The 21206-nt window shown below is 46.1% G+C and overlaps 1 protein-coding gene across 13 annotated transcripts in view; it reads left to right on the forward strand.

The window, feature by feature from the left end:
* LOC110524930 (interleukin-11 receptor subunit alpha) overlaps window positions 1–21206 on the forward strand; it is a 65033-nt gene that overhangs the window by 23652 nt on the left and 20175 nt on the right. For all 13 annotated transcript variants that reach the window (XR_016495814.1, XR_016495815.1, XR_016495808.1 and 10 more), the window contains exons 4-7: window positions 6569–6738; window positions 7657–7771; window positions 17406–17572; window positions 18433–18599. Coding sequence is in view for 5 of the 13 variants with exons in the window: in XM_036976611.2 (XP_036832506.2) it covers window positions 6569–6738; window positions 7657–7771; window positions 17406–17572; window positions 18433–18599 (619 nt within the window). In the remaining 8 variants the exon portion in view is untranslated. The remainder of the gene's footprint in view (window positions 1–6568; window positions 6739–7656; window positions 7772–17405; window positions 17573–18432; window positions 18600–21206) is intronic.

Genomic DNA, 21206 nt, shown 5'->3' on the forward strand with positions numbered 1-21206 from the left:
TCAGAGCTGGACAGGTATGATACACTAGGGGTCAGTCTGTATCAGAGCTGGACAGGTATGATACACTAGGGGTCAGTCTGTATCAGAGCTGGACAGGTATGATACACTAGGGGTCAGTCTGTATCAGTATGTTCTCTAGAGGGTCTGGACAGGTATGATACACTAGGGGTCAGTCTGTATCAGAGCTGGACAGGTATGATACACTAGGGGTCAGTCTGTATCAGAGCTGGACAGGTATGATACACTAGGGGTCAGTCTGTATCAGAGCTGGACAGGTATGATACACTAGGGGTCAGTCTGTATCAGTATGTTCTCTAGAGGGTCTGGACAGGTATGATACACTAGGGGTCAGTCTGTTTCAGTATGTTCTCTAGAGGGTCTGAACAGGTATGATACACTAGGGGTCAGTCTGTATCAGAGCTGGACAGGTATGATACACTAGGGGTCAGTCTGTATCAGTATGTTCTCTAGAGGGTCTGGACAGGTATGATACACTAGGGGTCAGTCTGTATCAGAGCTGGACAGGTATGATACACTAGGGGTCAGTCTGTATCAGAGCTGGACAGGTATGATACACTAGGGGTCAGTCTGTATCAGTATGTTCTCTAGAGGGTCTGGACAGGAATGATACACTAGGGGTCAGTCTGTTTCAGTATGTTCTCTAGAGGGTCTGAACAGGTATGATACACTAGGGGTCAGTCTGTATCAGAGCTGGACAGGTATGATACACTAGGGGTCAGTCTGTATCAGTATGTTCTCTAGAGGGTCTGGACAGGTATGATACACTAGGGGTCAGTCTGTATCAGAGCTGGACAGGTATGATACACTAGGGGTCAGTCTGTATCAGAGCTGGACAGGTATGATACACTAGGGGTCAGTCTGTATCAGTATGTTCTCTAGAGGGTCTGGACAGGAATGATACACTAGGGGTCAGTCTCTATCAGTATGTTCTCTAGAGGGTCTGGACAGGTATGATACACTAGGGGTCAGTCTGTATCAGAGCTGGACAGGTATGATACACTAGGGGTCAGTCTGAATCAGAGCTGGACATGTATGATACACTAGGGGTCAGTCTGTATCAGTATGTTCTCTAGAGGGTCTGGACAGGTATGATACACTAGGGGTCAGTCTGTTTCAGTATGTTCTCTAGAGGGTCTGAACAGGTATGATACACTAGGGGTCAGTCTGTATCAGAGCTGGACAGGTATGATACACTAGGGGTCAGGCTGAATCAGAGCTGGACAGGTATGATACACTAGGGGTCAGTCTGTATCAGTATGTTCTCTAGAGGGTCTGGACAGGTATGATACACTAGGGGTCAGTCTGTTTCAGTATGTTCTCTAGAGGGTCTGAACAGGTATGATACACTAGGGGTCAGTCTGTATCAGAGCTGGACAGGTATGATACACTAGGGGTCAGTCTGTATCAGTATGTTCTCTAGAGGGTCTGGACAGGTATGATACACTAGGGGTCAGTCTGTATCAGAGCTGGACAGGTATGATACACTAGGGGTCAGTCTGTATCAGAGCTGGACAGGTATGATACACTAGGGGTCAGTCTGTATCAGTATGTTCTCTAGAGGGTCTGGACAGGAATGATACACTAGGGGTCAGTCTGTTTCAGTATGTTCTCTAGAGGGTCTGAACAGGTATGATACACTAGGGGTCAGTCTGTATCAGAGCTGGACAGGTATGATACACTAGGGGTCAGTCTGTATCAGTATGTTCTCTAGAGGGTCTGGACAGGTATGATACACTAGGGGTCAGTCTGTATCAGAGCTGGACAGGTATGATACACTAGGGGTCAGTCTGTATCAGAGCTGGACAGGTATGATACACTAGGGGTCAGTCTGTATCAGTATGTTCTCTAGAGGGTCTGGACAGGAATGATACACTAGGGGTCAGTCTCTATCAGTATGTTCTCTAGAGGGTCTGGACAGGTATGATACACTAGGGGTCAGTCTGTATCAGAGCTGGACAGGTATGATACACTAGGGGTCAGTCTGAATCAGAGCTGGACATGTATGATACACTAGGGGTCAGTCTGTATCAGTATGTTCTCTAGAGGGTCTGGACAGGTATGATACACTAGGGGTCAGTCTGTTTCAGTATGTTCTCTAGAGGGTCTGAACAGGTATGATACACTAGGGGTCAGTCTGTATCAGAGCTGGACAGGTATGATACACTAGGGGTCAGGCTGAATCAGAGCTGGACAGGTATGATACACTAGGGGTCAGTCTGTATCAGTATGTTCTCTAGAGGGTCTGGACAGGAATGATACACTAGGGGTCAGTCTCTATCAGTATGTTCTCTAGAGGGTCTGGACAGGTATGATACACTAGGGGTCAGTCTGTATCAGAGCTGGACAGGTATGATACACTAGGGGTCAGTCTGAATCAGAGCTGGACAGGTATGATACACTAGGGGTCAGTCTGTATCAGAGCTGGACAGGTATGATACACTAGGGGTCAGTCTGAATCAGAGCTGGACAGGTATGATACACTAGGGGTCAGTCTGTATCAGTATGTTCTCTAGAGGGTCTGGACAGGTATGATACACTAGGGGTCAGTCTGTTTCAGTATGTTCTATAGAGGGTCTGAACAGGTATGATACACTAGGGGTCAGTCTGTATCAGAGCTGGACAGGTATGATACACTAGGGGTCAGTCTGAATCAGAGCTGGACAGGTATGATACACTAGGGGTCAGTCTGTTTCAGTATGTTCTCTAGAGGGTCTGGACAGGTATGATACACTAGGGGTCAGTCTGTATCAGAGCTGGACAGGTATGATACACTAGGGGTCAGTCTGAATCAGAGCTGGACAGGTATGATACACTAGGGGTCAGTCTGTTTCAGTATGTTCTCTAGAGGGTCTGAACAGGTATGATACACTAGGGGTCAGTCTGTATCAGAGCTGGACAGGTATGATACACTAGGGGTCAGTCTGTATCAGTATGTTCTCTAGAGGGTCTGGACAGGTATGATACACTAAGGGTCAGTCTGTATCAGTATGTTCTCTAGAGGGTCTGGACAGGTATGATACACTAGGGGTCAGTCTGTATCAGTATGTTCTCTAGAGGGTCTGGACAGGTATGATACACTAGGGGTCAGTCTGTATCAGTATGTTCTCTAGAGGGACAGGTATGATACACTAGGGGTCAGTCTGTATCAGTATGTTCTCTAGAGGGTCTGGACAGGTATGATAAACTAGGGTTCAGTCTGTATCAGTATGTTCTCTAGAGGGTCTGGACAGGTATGATACACTAGGGGTCAGTCTATATCAGTATGTTCTCTAGAGGGTCTGGACAGGTATGATATACTAGGGGTCAGTCTGTATCAGTATGTTCTCTAGAGGGTCTAGACAGGTATGATACACTAGGGGTCAGTCTGTATCAGAGCTGGACAGGTATGATACACTAGGGGTCAGTCTGTATCAGAGCTGGACAGGTATGATACACTAGGGATCAGTCTGTATCAGAGCTGGACAGGTATGATACACTAGGGGTCAGTCTGTATCAGAGCTGGACAGGTATGATACACTAAGGGTCAGTCTGTATCAGTATGTTCTCTAGAGGGTCTGGACAGGTATGATACACTAGGGGTCAGTCTGTATCAGTATGTTCTCTAGAGGGTCTGGACAGGTATGATACACTAGGGGTCAGTATGTTTCAGTATGTTCTATAGAGGGTCTAGACAGGTATGATACACTAGGGGTCAGTCTGAATCAGAGCTGGACAGGTATGATACACTAGGGGTCAGTCTGTATCAGTATGTTCTCTAGAGGGTCTGGACAGGTATGATACACTAGGGGTCAGTCTGAATCAGAGCTGGACAGGTATGATACACTAGGGGTCAGTATGTTTCAGTATGTTCTCTAGACGGTCTGGACAGGTATGATACACTAGGGGTCAGTCTGAATAAGAGCTGGACAGGTATGATACACTAGGGGTCAGTCTGAATCAGAGCTGGACAGGTATGATACACTAGGGGTCATTCTGTATCAGAGCTGGACAGGTATGATACACTAGGGGTCAGTCTGTATCAATATGTTCTCTAGAGTGTCTGGACAGGTATGATACACTAGGGGTCAGTCTGTATCAGTATGTTCTCCAGAGGGTCTGGACAGGTATGATACACTAGGGGTCAGTCTGTATCAGAGCTGGACAGGTATGATACACTAGGGGTCAGTCTGTATCAGAGCTGGACAGGTATGATACACTAAGGGTCAGTCTGTATCAGTATGTTCTCTAGAGGGTCTGGACAGGTATGATACACTAGGGGTCAGTCTGTATCAGTATGTTCTCTAGAGGGTCTGGACAGGTATGATACACTAGGGGTCAGTCTGTATCAGTATGTTCTCTAGAGGGACAGGTATGATACACTAGGGGTCAGTCTGTATCAGTATGTTCTCTAGAGGGTCTGGACAGGTATGATAAACTAGGGTTCAGTCTGTATCAGTATGTTCTCTAGAGGGTCTGGACAGGTATGATACACTAGGGGTCAGTCTATATCAGTATGTTCTCTAGAGGGTCTGGACAGGTATGATACACTAGGGGTCAGTCTGTATCAGTATGTTCTCTAGAGGGTCTAGACAGGTATGATACACTAGGGGTCAGTCTGTATCAGAGCTGGACAGGTATGATACACTAGGGGTCAGTCTGTATCAGAGCTGGACAGGTATGATACACTAGGGGTCAGTCTGTATCAGAGCTGGACAGGTATGATACACTAGGGGTCCGTCTGTATCAGTATGTTCTCTAGAGGGTCTGGACAGGTATGATACACTAGGGGTCAGTCTGTTTCAGTATGTTCTCTAGAGGGTCTGAACAGGTATGATACACTAGGGGTCAGTCTCTATCAGTATGTTCTCTAGAGGGACAGGTATGATACACTAGGGGTCAGTCTGTATCAGTATGTTCTCTAGAGGGTCTGGACAGGTATGATACACTAGGGGTCTGTATGTTTCAGTATGTTCCCCAGAGGGTCTGGACAGGTATGATACACTAGGGGTCAGTCTGAATCAGAGCTGGACAGGTATGATACACTAGGGGTCAGTCTGTATCAGAGCTGGACAGGTATGATACACTAGGGGTCAGTCTGAATCAGAGCTGGACAGGTATGATACACTAGGGGTCATTCTGTATCAGAGCTGGACAGGTATGATACACTAGGGGTCAGTCTGTATCAATATGTTCTCTAGAGTGTCTGGACAGGTATGATACACTAGGGGTCAGTCTGTATCAGTATGTTCTCCAGAGGGTCTGGACAGGTATGATACACTAAGGGTCAGTCTGTATCAGAGCTGGACAGGTATGATACACTAGGGGTCAGTTTGTATCAGAGCTGGACAGGTATGATACACTAGGGGTCAGTCTGTATCAGAGCTGGACAGGTATGATACACTAGGGGTCAGTCTGTATCAGTATGTTCTCTAGAGTGTCTGGACAGGTATGATACACTAGGGGTCAGTCTGTATCAGTATGTTCTCTAGAGGGTCTGGACAGGTATGATACACTAGGGGTCAGTCTGTATCAGTATGTTCTCTAGAGGGTCTGGACAGGTATGATACACTAGGGGTCAGTCTGTATCAGTATGTTCTCTAGAGGGTCTGGACAGGTATGATAGACTAGGGTTCAGTCTGTATCAGTATGTTCTCTAGAGGGTCTGGACAGGTATGATACACTAGGGGTCAGTCTATATCAGTATGTTCTCTAGAGGGTCTGGACAGGTATGATACACTAGGGGTCAGTCTGTATCAGTATGTTCTCTAGAGGGTCTGGACAGGTATGATACACTAGGGGTCAGTCTGTATCAGTATGTTCTCTAGAGGGACAGGTATGATACACTAGGGGTCAGTCTGTATCAGTATGTTCTCTAGAGGGTCTAGACAGGTATGATACACTAGGGGTCAGTCTGTATCAGAGCTGGACAGGTATGATACACTAGGGGTCAGTCTGTATCAGAGCTGGACAGGTATGATACACTAGGGGTCCGTCTGTATCAGTATGTTCTCTAGAGGGTCTGGACAGGTATGATACACTAGGGGTCAGTCTGTATCAGAGCTGGACAGGTATGATACACTAGGGGTCAGTCTGTATCAGTATGTTCTCTAGAGGGTCTAGACAGGTATGATACACTAGGGGTCAGTCTGTATCAGTATGTTCTCTAGAGGGTCTGGACAGGTATGATACACTAGGGGTCAGTCTGTATCAGAGCTGGACAGGTATGATACACTAGGGGTCAGTCTGTATCAGAGCTGGACAGGTATGATACACTAGGGGTCAGTCTGTATCAGTATGTTCCCAGTGCGTGACACTGGGGAGTCTATTTAATTTAGGACATCTCTCCCTGGAGCTAAGGTCGTAGTACCCTTTGACTTAGAGTAAGGCCATGTCCCTGCCATTTAACTGGCCCTGTGCAGTTAGTGTGCGGCTGTTTATTTTCTCTGACTGTTAGTAACTGTGACTGTAGTTGTGTGTCTGACTGTAGCTTTGTGTATTTGTGTGCGTGACTGTGTTCGTGTGTAGTTGTCTGACTACCAGTAAACATCATGATGTCATGTCTCTTTAGGACGTCAGTAGAGTGGCGACTGAACAGGAGGTCCGTGTTGCCATGGCAGCACCGAGTGACATCAGGCGGTCATCTGGTCCTCGTGCACGCAGAACACGCTGCCGAGGGTAACTACAGCTGCCATGACGAGCAGGGACTCCTCATCCAGACCACCAGACTCAGGCTAGGATGTAAGTCTCCCCTCTATCCTCCCTCTCAATCTCCCCTCTATCCTCCCCCCTTCTCCCTCTCACTCTCCCCTCTATCCTCCCCCCTCCTCCCTCTCACTCTCCCCTCTATCCTCCCCCTCCTCCCTCTCACTTTCCCCTCTATCCTCCCCCTTCTCCCTCTCACTCTCCCCTCTATCCTCCCCCTCCTCCCTCTCCCCTCTATCCTCCCTCCTCCTCCCTCTCAATCTCCCCTCTATCCTCCCCCTTCTCCCTCTCACTCTCCCCTCTATCCTCCCCCTCCCCTCTATCCTCCCTCCTCCTCCCTCTCAATCTCCCCTCTATCCTCCCCCTCCTCCCTCTCACTCTCCCCTCTATCCTCCCCCCTCCCCCCTCCTCCCTCTCAATCTCCCCTCTATACTCCCTGCTCCTCCCTCTCACTCTCCCCTCTATCCTCCCCCCTCCTCCCTCTCACTCTCCCCTCTATCCTCCTCCCTCTCACTGTCCCCTCTATCCTCCTCCCTCTCACTCTCCCCGCTATACTCCCCCCTCCTCCCTCTCACTCTCCCCTCTATACTCCCCCCTCCTCCCTCTTTTTTGTAATGGCTTCCTGACGGTCCTCATTTTACTGATAAGAGGGGTGGGACCTGAGAGGAGAAGCTTCTCCTATTATTAGATCGAATAGATAGATAACTTATATTGCTCTAACAGATTGAGCTGTGAGGAATCCCCTCATTATAATGTGTTTATTGTATTGTTGTGTATTTGTGGGGGTATCTTTCACAGATACATCCGTCCTCAGAAAGACTGAATCCCTCACACATACAGAGACACAGCATCGACATACAGAGATACTGCATCGACATACAGAGATACAGCTTTGAGATGTGGTTCTTCTGGTGTTGATCACGTGATCATAATTTCTCCTCTTTTTTTCCTCAGATCCTCCCGGTCTGCTCAGCATTTCCTGTCTTGTGCCCAATCACAGCCTAGTATTGTGTTCATGGGTGGAGTCTGTGAAGACCCACCTACCAGCCCTGTACCACACCTCCTATAGGTAAGCTGCAGTAGCGAAGCCAGAAACCCGTTGGTGGGGTGGGCAAAACTTTTGGTGGGCAGAAATTGAAGCGCTTAAATCCTAATTGAAACAGGATTACACCATTAACACCTGAGTTCACTGACCATTTCTTTACAACGTCAATTGATGGCTTTGTGCATTTCACAAGCGACTCACGGCTTACACAACACACACACACAATAAACTATAGGCTACAGCTCTGAACTAGAACGTCATGCCATGCCGTTGCACAGATCACAACAGGCCTCTGTTTTACTGGATCACAGCCAGGATATCAGTGGAACTAACTGCATTACACACATAGGCCTATATAGATGTAAACTTAAAAACAAGATTACAAGATTGAATTGAGAATAGTCTGATGTGAATATATTATGAATAGGCAGCCTATATTCATTATCAAATGATGAATGAAGAGACTGATTAACAGGGAGCCAAGCTTCTTATTTTTAACCTGGGACTTTTTCCAAATCTTTAAAAAATTATTATAATAATTAACTAGGCAAGTCAGTTGAGAACAAATTCTTCTTTACAATGATGGCCTACACCGACCGAACCCAGACGATGCTGGGACAATTGTGTGCCGCCCTATGGGACTCCCAATCATGTCCAGCCGGTTGAGATACAGCCTGGATTCGATCCAGGGTGTCTGTAGTAACGCCGCTAGCACTGAGATGCAGTGCCTTAGACCGCTGAACCAGGGTTTGTAGTGACGCCTCTAGCACTGAGATGCAGTGCCTTAGACCGCTGAACCAGGGTCTGTAGTGACGCCTCTAGCACTGAGATGCAGTGTCTTAGACCACTGAACCAGGGTCTGAGTGACTCCTCTAGCACTGAGATGCAGTGTCTTAGACCACTGAACCAGGGTCTGAGTGACTCCTCTAGCACTGAGATGCAGTGTCTTAGACCGCTGAACCAGGGTCTGTAGTGACTCCTCTAGCACTGAGATGCAGTGTCTTAGACCGCTGAACCAGGGTCTGTAGTGACTCCTCTAGCACTGAGATGCAGTGTCTTAGACCGCTGAACCAGGGTCTGTAGTGACTCCTCTAGCACTGAGATGCACTGTCTTAGACCGCTGAACCAGGGTCTGTAGTGACTCCTCTAGCACTGAGATGCAGTGTCTTAGACCGCTGAACCAGGGTCTGTAGTGACGCCTCTAGCACTGAGATGCAGTGCCTTAGACCACTGCGCCACTCAGGAGCCCAAGTGCTGTAAACAGTATCTTTAAAACATTTTGGGTCAGAGAGTTCTCCAGGAGAATGTCAGGCCATCTGGGAGCTGAAGCCCTGCTGGGTCATGCAGCAAGACAATGATCCAAAACACACAATCAAGTCTACATGAAAATGGCTAAAAAGCAACACATGAGGTTTTGTAATGGCCTTGTCAAAGGCCAAACCTAATCCCAATTGAGATGTTGTGGCAGGACTTGAAACAAGCAGTTTATACTTGTAACCCCACAAATGTAGCTGAGTGAAATTAGTTTTTCATGCCAGAGTGGGACAAAATTCCTCCACAGCGATGTGAGAGACTGATCAACAACTACAGGAAGTGGTTGGTTGCAGTCATTGCAGCTAAAGGTGGCACGACCAATTATTGAGTGTAATGGGGACATAACTTTTTCACACAGGGGAATTGGGTGTTGCATAACTTTATAATTAAATAAATAAAATATGTTTTTTTTAAAATTATTTTTAAACTCAGGTTCCCTTTATCTAATATTAGGTTTTGGTTGGGTATCTGATAACATTCAGTTTCAAAAATATGCAAAAATAGAGAACATTTTAAATGGGGCAGTTCCATTCAGTCCAGACATTTAAAATTATGTAGACACTCCGAGTTATCAGATTTATAAAACACACAGTTATCAGCTTTATAAAACACACAGTTATCAGGTTTATAAAACACACAATTATCAGGTTTATAAAACACTCAGAGTTATCAGGTTTATAAAACACTCTGAGTTATCAGGTTTATAAAACACACAGTTATCAGGTTTATAAAACACACAGTTATCAGGTTTATAAAACACTCCGAGTTATCAGGTTTATAAAACACACATTTATCAGGTTTATAAAACACTCCGAGTTATCAGGTTTATAAAACACACAGTTATCAGGTTTATAAAACACACAGTTATCAGGTTTATAAAACACTCCAAGTTATCAGGTTTATAAAACACTCAGAGTTATCAGGTTTATAAAACACACAGTTATCAGGTTTATAAAACACAAAACCTAGCTACTCTGTTATATTCTATAATATAAACCTAGCTACTCTGTTATATTCTATAATATTAACCTAGCTACTCTGTTATATTCTATAATATTAACCTAGCTACTCTGTTATATTCTATAATATATACCTAGCTACTCTGTTATATTCTATAATATTAACCTAGCTACTCTGTTATATTCTATACTATATACAGCTCTCTGTTATATTCTATAATATTAACCTAGCTACTCTGTTATATTCTATAATATTAACCTAGCTACTCTGTTATATTCTATAATATAAACCTAGCTACTCTGTTATATTCTATAATATTAACCTAGCTACTCTGTTATATTCTATAATATTAACCTAGCTACTATGTTATATTCTATAATATTAACCTAGCTACTCTGTTATATTCTATAATATATACCTAGCTACTCTGTAATATTCTATAATATTAACCTAGCTACTCTGTTATATTCTAGAATATTAACCTAGCTACTCTGTAATATTCTATAATATTAACCTAGCTACTCTGTTATATTCTATACTATATACCTAGCTACTCTGTAATATTCTATAATATTAACCTAGCTACTCTGTTATATTCTATACTATACTATCCCTTTAATTTCTCATTACAAAATAATCGATCATTTTGCTTAGGTAGGTCTTAAAAAACATTATGTAGCAATTTTTATTTCAAATGAACAGAATTCAAGGTGTTGGTACTCTGTTTATAACAAGGTGTTGGTACTCTGTTTATAACAAGGTGTTGGTACTCTGTTTATAACAAGGTGCAGGAACTCTGTTTATAACAAGGTGTTGGTACTCTGTTTATAACAAGGTGTTGGAACTCTGTTTATAACAAGGTGCAGGAACTCTGTTTATAACAAGGTGTTGGTACTCTGTTTATAACAAGGTGTTGGTACTCTGTTTATAACAAGGTGCAGGAACTCTGTTTATAACAAGGTGCAGGAACTCATCAATGGTTTTGAGATAATATTCGATGAGGTGCAGCCACTCAAGCAGAAGAACATTTGAGACTCATGAAGTATGTATGAAGCGTCTCAGGGTGTTTTCAGCCAGACCCGAACTGAGAGGTGGTCTGAGCCCTCGAAGCGACCCGAACTGAGAGGTGGTCTGAGCCCCCGAAGCGACCCGAACTGAGAGGTGGTCTGAGCCCCCGAAGCGACCCGAACTGAGAGGTGGTTTGAGCCCCCGAAGCGACCCGAACTGAGAGGTGGTCTGAGCCCCCGAAGCGACCCGAACTGAGAGGTGGTCTGAGCCCCCGAAGCGACCCGAACTGAGAGGTGGTCTGAGCCCCCGAAGCGACCCGAACTGAGAGGTGGTCTGAGCCCCAGAAGCGACCCGAACTGAGAGGTGGTCTGAGCCCCCGAAGCGACCCGAACTGAGAGGTGGTCTGAGCCCCCGAAGCGACCCGAACTGAGAGGTGGTCTGAGCCCCCGAAGCGACCCGAACTGAGAGGTGGTCTGAGCCCCCGAAGCGACCCGAACTGAGAGGTGGTCTGAGCCCCCGAAGCGACCCGAACTGAGAGGTGGTCTGAGCCCCCGAAGCGACCCGAACTGAGAGGTGGTCTGAGCCCCCGAAGCGACCCGAACTGAGAGGTGGTCTGAGCCCCCGAAGCGACCCGAACTGAGAGGTGGTCTGAGCCCCCGAAGCGACCCGAACTGAGAGGTGGTCTGAGCCCTCGAAGCGACCCGAACTGAGAGGTGGTCTGAGCCCCCGAAGCGACCCGAACTGAGAGGTGGTCTGAGCCCCCGAAGCGACCCGAACTGAGAGGTGGTCTGAGCCCCCGAAGCGACCCGAACTGAGAGGTGGTCTGAGCCCCCGAAGCGACCCGAACTGAGAGGTGGTCTGAGCCCCCGAAGCGACCCGAACTGAGAGGTGGTCTGAGCCCCCGAAGCGACCCGAACTGAGAGGTGGTCTGAGCCCCCGAAGCGACCCGAACTGAGAGGTGGTCTGAGCCCTCGAAGCGACCCGAACTGAGAGGTGGTCTGAGCCCTCGAAGCGACCCGAACTGAGAGGTGGTCTGAGCGCCCGAAGCGACCCGAACTGAGAGGTGGTCTGAGCGCCCGAAGCGACCCGAACTGAGAGGTGGTATGACCCCCCGAAGCGACCTGAACTGAGAGGTGGTCTGAGCCCCCGAAGCGACCCGAACTGAGAGGTGGTCTGATCCCCCGAAACGACCCGAACTGAGAGGTGGTCTGAGCCCCCGAAGCGACCCGAACTGAGAGGACAATGTGAACACAAAACTCCCCAGGTTCACTTATCATTATTCCTGCACCACACACTAGACTACTGACACAACCCCTCACACTAGACTACTGACACAACCCCTCACACTAGGCTACTGACACAACCCCTCACACTAGGCTACTTACACAACCCCTCACACTAGGCTACTGACACAACCCCTCACACTAGACTACTGACACAACCCCTCACACTAGACTACTGACACAACCCCTCACACTAGACTACTGACACAACCCCTCACACTAGGCTACTGACACAACCCTTCACACTGGACTACTGACACAACCCCTCACACTAGACTACTGACACAACCCCTCACACTAGACTACTGACTCAACCCCTCACACTGGACTACTGACACAACCCCTCACACTAGACTACTGACACAACCCCTCACACTAGATTACTGACACAACCCCTCACACTAGACTACTGACACAACCCCTCACACTGGACTACTGACACAACCCCTCACACTAGACTACTGACACAACCCCTCACACTAGGCTACTGACACAACCCCTCACACTAGACTACTGACACAAACCCTCACACTAGACTACTGACACAACCCTTCACACTAGACTACTGACACAACCCCTCACACTAGGCTACTGACACAACCCCTCACACTAGACTACTGACACAACCCCTCACACTAGACTACTGACACAAACCCTCACACTAGACTACTGACACAACCCCTCACACTAGACTACTGACACAAACCCTCACACTAGATTACTGACACAACCCCTCACACTAGACTACTGACACAACCCCTCACACTAGGCTACTGACACAACCCCTCACACTGGACTACTGACACAACCCCTCACACTAGACTACTGACACAACCCCTCACACTAGACTACTGACACAAACCCTCACACTAGACTACTGACACAACCCCTCACACTGGACTACTGACACAACCCCTTACACTAGACTACTGACACAACCCCTCACACTGGACTACTGACACAACCCCTCACACTAGACTACACACTTTATTGCCTCTCATTGGTGCCACAAAAGAGAAGATGATGATGTACACGTTTGCCAATTTTATGATTTTATGATTATGTGCTTCCAACTATGTGGCAACAGTTTAGGGAAGGTTCTGTCCTGTTTTAGCATTACTATGCCCCTGTACACAAAGCGAGGTCCATACAGAAATACATTGTTGAGATCGGTGTGGAAGAACTTGACTGGCCTGCACAGAGCCCTGACCTCAACCCCATCAAACACCTTTTGGATTAATTGGAACGCCGTCTGCGAGCCAGGCCTAATCACCCAACATCAGTGCCTGACCTCACTAATGCTCTCGTGGCTGAATGGAAACAAGTCCCTGCAGCAATGTTCCAACATCTAGTGGAAAGCCTTCCCAGAAGAGTGGAGGCTGTTATAGCAGCAATGTTCCTACATCTAATGGAAAGCCTTCCCAGAAGAGTGGAGGCTGTTATAGCAGCAATGTTCCTACATCTAGTGGAAAGCGTTCCCAGAAGAATGGAGGATGTTATAGCAGCAATGTTCCAACATCTAGTGGAAAGCCTTCCCAGAAGAGTGGAGGCTGTTATAGCAGCAATGTTCCAACATCTAGTGGAAAGCGTTCCCAGAAGAATGGAGGCTGTTATAGCAGCAATGTTCCAACATCTAATGGAAAGCCTTCCCAGAAGAGTGGAGGCTGTTATAGCAGCAAAGGGGGGCCAACTCAAGATTAATGTCCATGATTTTAGAATGAGATGTTGAGACGAGCAGATGTCCACAAACTCCTGGTAATGTAGTGTATTCTGTTACCAATCACATGTACATGTGTATAGTATCTTCTGATTATAATTACAATGTCTCAAATTTAAACTAAATGCATTTGAATAGCTTTCAATAGCAGTAGGCATGTCTAGCTGTCCAATAATGCATTCTGATGGAATGGCTTGTCCTGCACTTTGTAACAGTAGGCATGTCTAGCTGTCCAATAATGCATTCTGATGGAATGGCTTGTCCTGCACTTTGTAACAGTAGGCATGTCTAGCTGTCCAATAATGCATTCTGATGGAATGGCTTGTCCTGCACTTTGTAACAGTAGGCATGTCTAGCTGTCCAATAATGCATTCTGATGGAATGGCTTGTCCTGCACTTTGTAACAGTAGGCATGTCTAGCTGTCCAATAATGCATTCTGATGGAATGGCTTGTCCTGCACTTTGTAACAGTAGGCATGTCTAGCTGTCCAATAATGCATTCTGATGGAATGGCTTGTCCTGCACTTTGTAACAGTAGGCATGTCTAGCTGTCCAATAATGCATTCTGATGGAATGGCTTGTCCTGCACTTTGTAACAGTAGGCATGTCTAGCTGTCCAATAATGCATTCTGATGGAATGGCTTGTCCTGCACTTTGTAACAGTAGGCATGTCTAGCTGTCCAATAATGCATTCTGATGGAATGGCTTGTCCTGCACTTTGTAAAATCCTAGAGTGCATTGTGGGAATTTTGGAAAAAAATCTTGGTTCCTTTCTAAACATAGCTATGTAAATGCAAAGAGGACTTGGTTCACCAAATAGGTGAAGTAAACTGGCAAAAGAGTTGAGTCCTAATTCAAAGGCAGTGTGAACGCAAAGAGAACTGAGTTCTGCCCCCCCCCCCCCCCCCCAGAATTCACTTTAAAGAGAACTGAGATGGGTTATTTTAAAGAGGACAATATGTGAAAACACCCTCAGAGTAGGATCATGTCTTCCTTTCAGATCATAGTAACATTGACATGGGGGAGCTTATTCTAGATCAGCACTCATACATTGAGACACAGGCTCAGTTTGACAGGGAGCTTGATACTTACAGACTCAGTTTGACAGGGAGCTTGATACTTACAGACTCAGTTTGACAGGGAGCTTGATACTTACAGACTCAGTTTGACAGGGAGCTTGATACTTACAGACTCAGTTTGACAGGGAGCTTGATACTTACAGACTCAGTTTGACAGGGAGCTTGATACGTACAGACTCAGTTTGACAGGGAGCTTGATACTTACAGACTCAGTTTGACAAGGAGCTTGATACTTACAGACTCAGTTTGACAGGGAGCTTGATACTTACAGACTCAGTTTGACAGGGAGCTTGATACTTACAGACTCAGTTTGACAGGGAGCTTGATACTTACAGACTCAGTTTGACAGGGAGCTTGATACTTACAGACTCAGTTTGACAGGGAGCTTGATACGTACAGACTCAGTTTGACAGGGAGCTTGATACTTACAGACTCAGTTTGACAGGGAGCTTGATACTTACAGACTCAGTTTGACAGGGAGCTTGATACGTACAGACTCAGTTTGACAGGGAGCTTGATACTTACAGACTTAGTTTGACAGGGAGCTTGATACTTACAGGCTCAGTTTGACAGGGAGCTTGATACGTACAGACTCAGTTTGACAGGGAGCTTGATACTTACAGACTCAGTTTGACAGGGAGCTTGATACTTACAGACTCAGTTTGACAGGGAGCTTGATACTTACAGACTCAGTTTGACAGGGAGCTTGATACTTACAGACTCAGTTTGACAGGGAGCTTGATACTTACAGACTCAGTTTGACAGGGAGCTTGATACTTACAGACTCAGTTTGACAGGGAGCTTGATACTTACAGACTCAGTTTGACAGGGAGCTTGATACTTACAGACTTAGTTTGACAGGGAGCTTGATACTTACAGGCTCAGTTTGACAGGGAGCTTGATACGTACAGACTCAGTTTGACAGGGAGCTTGATACTTACAGACTCAGTTTGACAGGGAGCTTGATACTTACAGACTCAGTTTGACAGGGAGCTTGATACTTACAGACTCAGTTTGACAGGGAGCTTGATACTTACAGACTCAGTTTGACAGGGAGCTTGATACGTACAGACTCAGTTTGACAGGGAGCTTGATACTTACAGACTTAGTTTGACAGGGAGCTTGATACTTACAGACTCAGTTTGACAGGGAGCTTGATACTTACAGACTCAGTTTGACAGGGAGCTTGATACGTACAGACTCAGTTTGACAGGGAGCTTGATACTTACAGACTTAGTTTGACAGGGAGCTTGATACTTACAGACTCAGTTTGACAGGGAGCTTGATACTTACAGACTCAGTTTGACAGGGAGCTTGATACGTACAGACTCAGTTTGACAGGGAGCTTGATACTTACAGACTCAGTTTGACAGGGAGCTTGATACTTACAGACTCAGTTTGACAGGGAGCTTGATACTTACAGACTCAGTTTGACAGGGAGCTTGATACGTACAGACTCAGTTTGACAGGGAGCTTGATACTTACAGACTTAGTTTGACAGGGAGCTTGATACTTACAGGCTCAGTTTGACAGGGAGCTTGATACTTACAGACTCAGTTTGACAGGGAGCTTGATACTTACAGACTCAGTTTGACAGGGAGCTTGATACTTACAGACTCAGTTTGACAGGAGCGGAAATTATGTTGTTATTAATTGATCTCTCTCCTTCCCAGCAGCACCACAAGTGAATGACCACCTCTCTCCCTGTCCTTCCTCCTGTCCTGTCCTCTACCCCCCTCTAGGGGTGTCTCCTTCCCAGCAGCACCACAAGTGAATAACCACCTCTCTCCCTTTCCTTCCTCCTTTCCTGTCCTCTACCCCCCTCTAGGGGTGTCTCCTTCCTCCTCTCCTGTCCTCTACCCCCCTCTAGGGGTGTCTCCTTCCCAGCAGCACCACAAGTGAATAACCACCTCTCTCCCTTTCCTTCCTCCTGTTCTGTCCTCTACCCCCCTCTAGGGGTGTCTCCTTCCTCCTCTCCTGTCCTCTACCCCCCTCTAGGGGTGTCTCCTTCCTCATCTCCTGTCCTCTACCCCCCTCTAGGGGTGTCCCCTTCCCAGCAGCACCACAAGTGAATAACCACCTCTCTCCCTCCTCTCCTTCTTCCTGTCCTCTACCCCCCTGTCCTCTACCCCCCTCTAGGGGTGTCTCCTTCCTCCTGTCCTCTACCCCCCTCTAGGGGTGTCTCCTTCCTCCTGTCCTCTACCCCCCTCTAGGGGTGTCTCCTTCCCAGCAGCACCACAAGTGAATAACCACCTCTCTCCCTCCTCTCCTTCCTCCTGTCCTCTTCCCCCCTCCAGGGGTAATAAGAGCCAGGTGAGGATGTGTGTGGTGTCGTCCCCTCCCCAGAAGCAGTGCATCATCACAGACCCTGCCATGTGGCAGCTCTACCACTACATCAACATCACCGAGACCAACCCTCTGGGGTCACAGACCACCATCATTCAGGTCAAGTTCCACAAGCTCTGTAGGTCACCTTCATATTTCCCGCTGTGTGTCTGTGTCTATCCTACCCACTAATTACATTATATTAGTCATCTGGACAGTGTGTCTGTAGGTCACCTTCACATTTCCCGCTGTGTCTCTGTAGGTCAACCTCTCTGTAGGTCAACCTCTCTGTAGGTCAACCGCTCATCTGGACAGTGTGTCTGTAGGTCAACCTCTCTGTAGGTCAACCTCTCTGTAGGTCAACCTCTCTGTAGGTCAACCTCTCATCTGGACAGTGTGTCTGTAGGTCAACCTCTCTGTAGGTCAACCTCTCTGTAGGTCAACCTCTGTAGGTCAACCTCTGTAGGTCAACCTCTGTAGGTCAACCTCTCTGTAGGTCAACCTCTCTGTCGGTCAACCTCTCTGTAGGTCAACCTCTCATCTGGACAGTGTGTCTGTAGGTCAACCTCTGATCTCTTTCTGTGTTGGTCTTACTGCGTCTGTCTGTCTTACCCTAACGTTATTTAATAACCTTGTCATTTTGTGTCTTCAGTCATCACAAGTGTTAGTTATTGAGTCTTAACTGCCTTCTGTCTGTGTGTATCTTTAATAGTGTGTTCCTCACCCCCCCTCTCACTCTCTCGCTCTCTCGCTCGCTCTCTCTCTCCCTCTCCCTCCCTCTCCCCCCCCCCCCTCGCTCTCTCTCTCTCTCTCTCTCTCTCTCTCTCTCTCTCTCCCCCCTCTCTCTCTCTATCTCTCTCCCCCCTCTCTCTCTCTATCTCTCTCCCCCCTCCCTCCCTCTCACCCCCCCTCCCTCTCACCACCCCCTCTCCCTCTCACCCCCCTCACCTCTCCCTCTCTCTCACCCCCCCTCTCACCCCACTCTCTGTGTATCTACAGTGCAGCCAGACCCCCCAGAGGCAGTAACAGCAGTGGGGATGGTAGGATATCCCATGAGGCTCCAGGTGTACTGGACGAACCCTGCCTCCTGGATCCACGACGCTGTGCCCTTCCCCCTCCACTTCCAGCTCCGCTACCGTCCTGTAGGATCCAGCATCTGGTCTACCGTCAGTTCCTCTAGTCATCACCTCTCCCCTCCCTACCATCCTGTAGGATCCAGCATCTGGTCTACCATCAGTTCCTCTATTTAACATCTCTCCCCTCCCTACCATCCTGTAGGATCCAGCATCTGGTCTACCATCAGTTCCTCTATTTAACATCTCTCCCTCCCTACCGTCCTGTAGGATCCAGCATCTGGTCTACCGTCAGTTCCTCTAGTCATCACCTCTCCCCTCCCTACTGTCCTGTAGGATCCAGCATCTGGTCTACCGTCAGTTCCTCTAGTCATCACCTCTCCCCTCCCTACCATCCTGTAGGATCCAGCATCTGGTCTACCGTCAGTTCCTCTATTTATCATCTCTCCCCTCCCTACCGTCCTGTAGGATCCAGCATCTGGTCTACCGTCAGTTCCTCTAGTCATCACCTCTCCCCTCCCTACTGTCCTGTAGGATCCAGTATCTGGTCTACCATCAGTTCCTCTATTTAACATCTCTCCCCTCCCTACTGTCCTGTAGGATCCAGCATCTGGTCTACCATCAGTTCCTCTATTTAACATCTCTCCCCTCCCTACTGTCCTGTAGGATCCAGCATCTGGTCTACCGTCAGTTCCTCTAGTCATCACCTCTCCCCTCCCTACCATCCTGTAGGATCCAGCATCTGGTCTACCGTCAGTTCCTATAGTCATCACCTCTCCCCTCCCTACCATCCTGTAGGATCCAGCATCTGGTCTACCGTCAGTTCCTCTAGTCATCACCTCTCCCCTCCCTACCGTCCTGTAGGATCCAGCATATGGTCTACCGTCAGTTCCTCTAGTCATCACCTCTCCCCTCCCTACCGTCCTGTAGGATCCAGCATCTGGTCTACCGTCAGTTCCTCTAGTCATCACCTCTCCCCTCCCTACCATCCTGTAGGATCCAGCATCTGGTCTACCGTCAGTTCCTCTAGTCATCATACTGAATATTATATTATGGCAGTCAGTTATCCTACTAATTATATTAGTCAGATCCTATACTATCCTACCCACTAATGATATTATATTCGTCAGTTCCTATACTATCCTACCCACTAATTATATTATATTAGTCAGATCCTATACTATCCTACCCACTAATTATATTAGTCGGTTCCTATACTATCCTACCCACTAATTATATTATATTAGTCAGATCCTATACTATCCTACCCACTAATTATATGAGTCAGTTCCTATGCTATCCTACCCACTAATTATATTATATTAGTCGGTTCCTATACTATCCTAGCCACTAATTATATTAGTCAGATCCTATACTATCCTACCCACTAATTATATTATATTAGTCAGATCCTATACTATCCTACCCACTAATTATATTAGTCAGATCCTATACTATCCTACCCACTAATTATATTAGTCAGTTCCTATACTATCCTACCCACTAATTATATGAGTCAGTTCCTATACTATCCTACCCACTAATTATATTATATTAGTCAGTTCCTATACTATCCTACCCACTAATTATATTATATTAGTCAGTTCCTATACTATCCTACCCACTAATTATATTAGTCAGATCCTATACTATCCTACCCACTAATTATATTATATTAGTCAGATCCTATACTATCCTACCCACTAATTATATTAGTCAGATCCTATACTATCCTACCCACTAATTATATTAGTCAGTTCCTATACTATCCTACCCACTAATTATATGAGTCAGTTCCTATACTATCCTACCCACTAATTATATTAGTCAGTTCCTATACTATCCTACCCACTAATTATATTATATTAGTCAGATCCTATACTATCCTACCCACTAATTATATTATATTAGTCAGATCCTATACTATCCTACCCACTAATTATATTATATTAGTCAGATCCTATACTATCCTACCCACTAATTATATTATATTAGTCAGATCCTATACTATCCTACCCACTAATTATATTATATTAGTCAGTTCCTATACTATCCTACCCACTAATTATATTATATTAGTCAGATCCTATACTATCCTACCCACTAATTATATTATATTAGTCAGTTCCTATACTATCCTAGCCACTAATTATATTAGTCAGTTCCTATACTATCCTACCCACTAATTATATTATATTAGTCAGTTCCTATACTATCCTACCCACTAATTATATTATATTAGTCAGTTCCTATACTATCCTACCCACTAATTATATTATATTAGTCAGTTCCTATACTATCCTACCCACTAATTATATTAGTCAGATCCTATACTATCCTACCCACTAATTATATTATATTAGTCAGATCCTATACTATCCTACCCACTAATTATATTATATTAGTCAGATCCTATACTATCCTACCCACTAATTATATTATATTAGTCAGATCCTATACTATCCTACCCACTAATTATATTAGTCAGTTCCTATACTATCCTACCCACTAATTATATTATATTAGTCAGATCCTATACTATCCTACCCACTAATTATATTATATTAATCAGATCCTATACTATCCTACCCACTAATTATATTATATTAGTCAGTTCCTATACTATCCTACCCACTAATTATATTATATTAGTCAGTTCCTATACTATCCTACCCACTAATTATATTAGTCAGTTCCTAT

The sequence above is a fragment of the Oncorhynchus mykiss genome, chromosome 5, assembly GCF_057628025.1.
Source record: "Oncorhynchus mykiss isolate SJ-2025 chromosome 5, ASM5762802v1, whole genome shotgun sequence".
In the NCBI taxonomy this organism is placed as follows: Eukaryota; Metazoa; Chordata; class Actinopteri; order Salmoniformes; family Salmonidae; genus Oncorhynchus; species Oncorhynchus mykiss.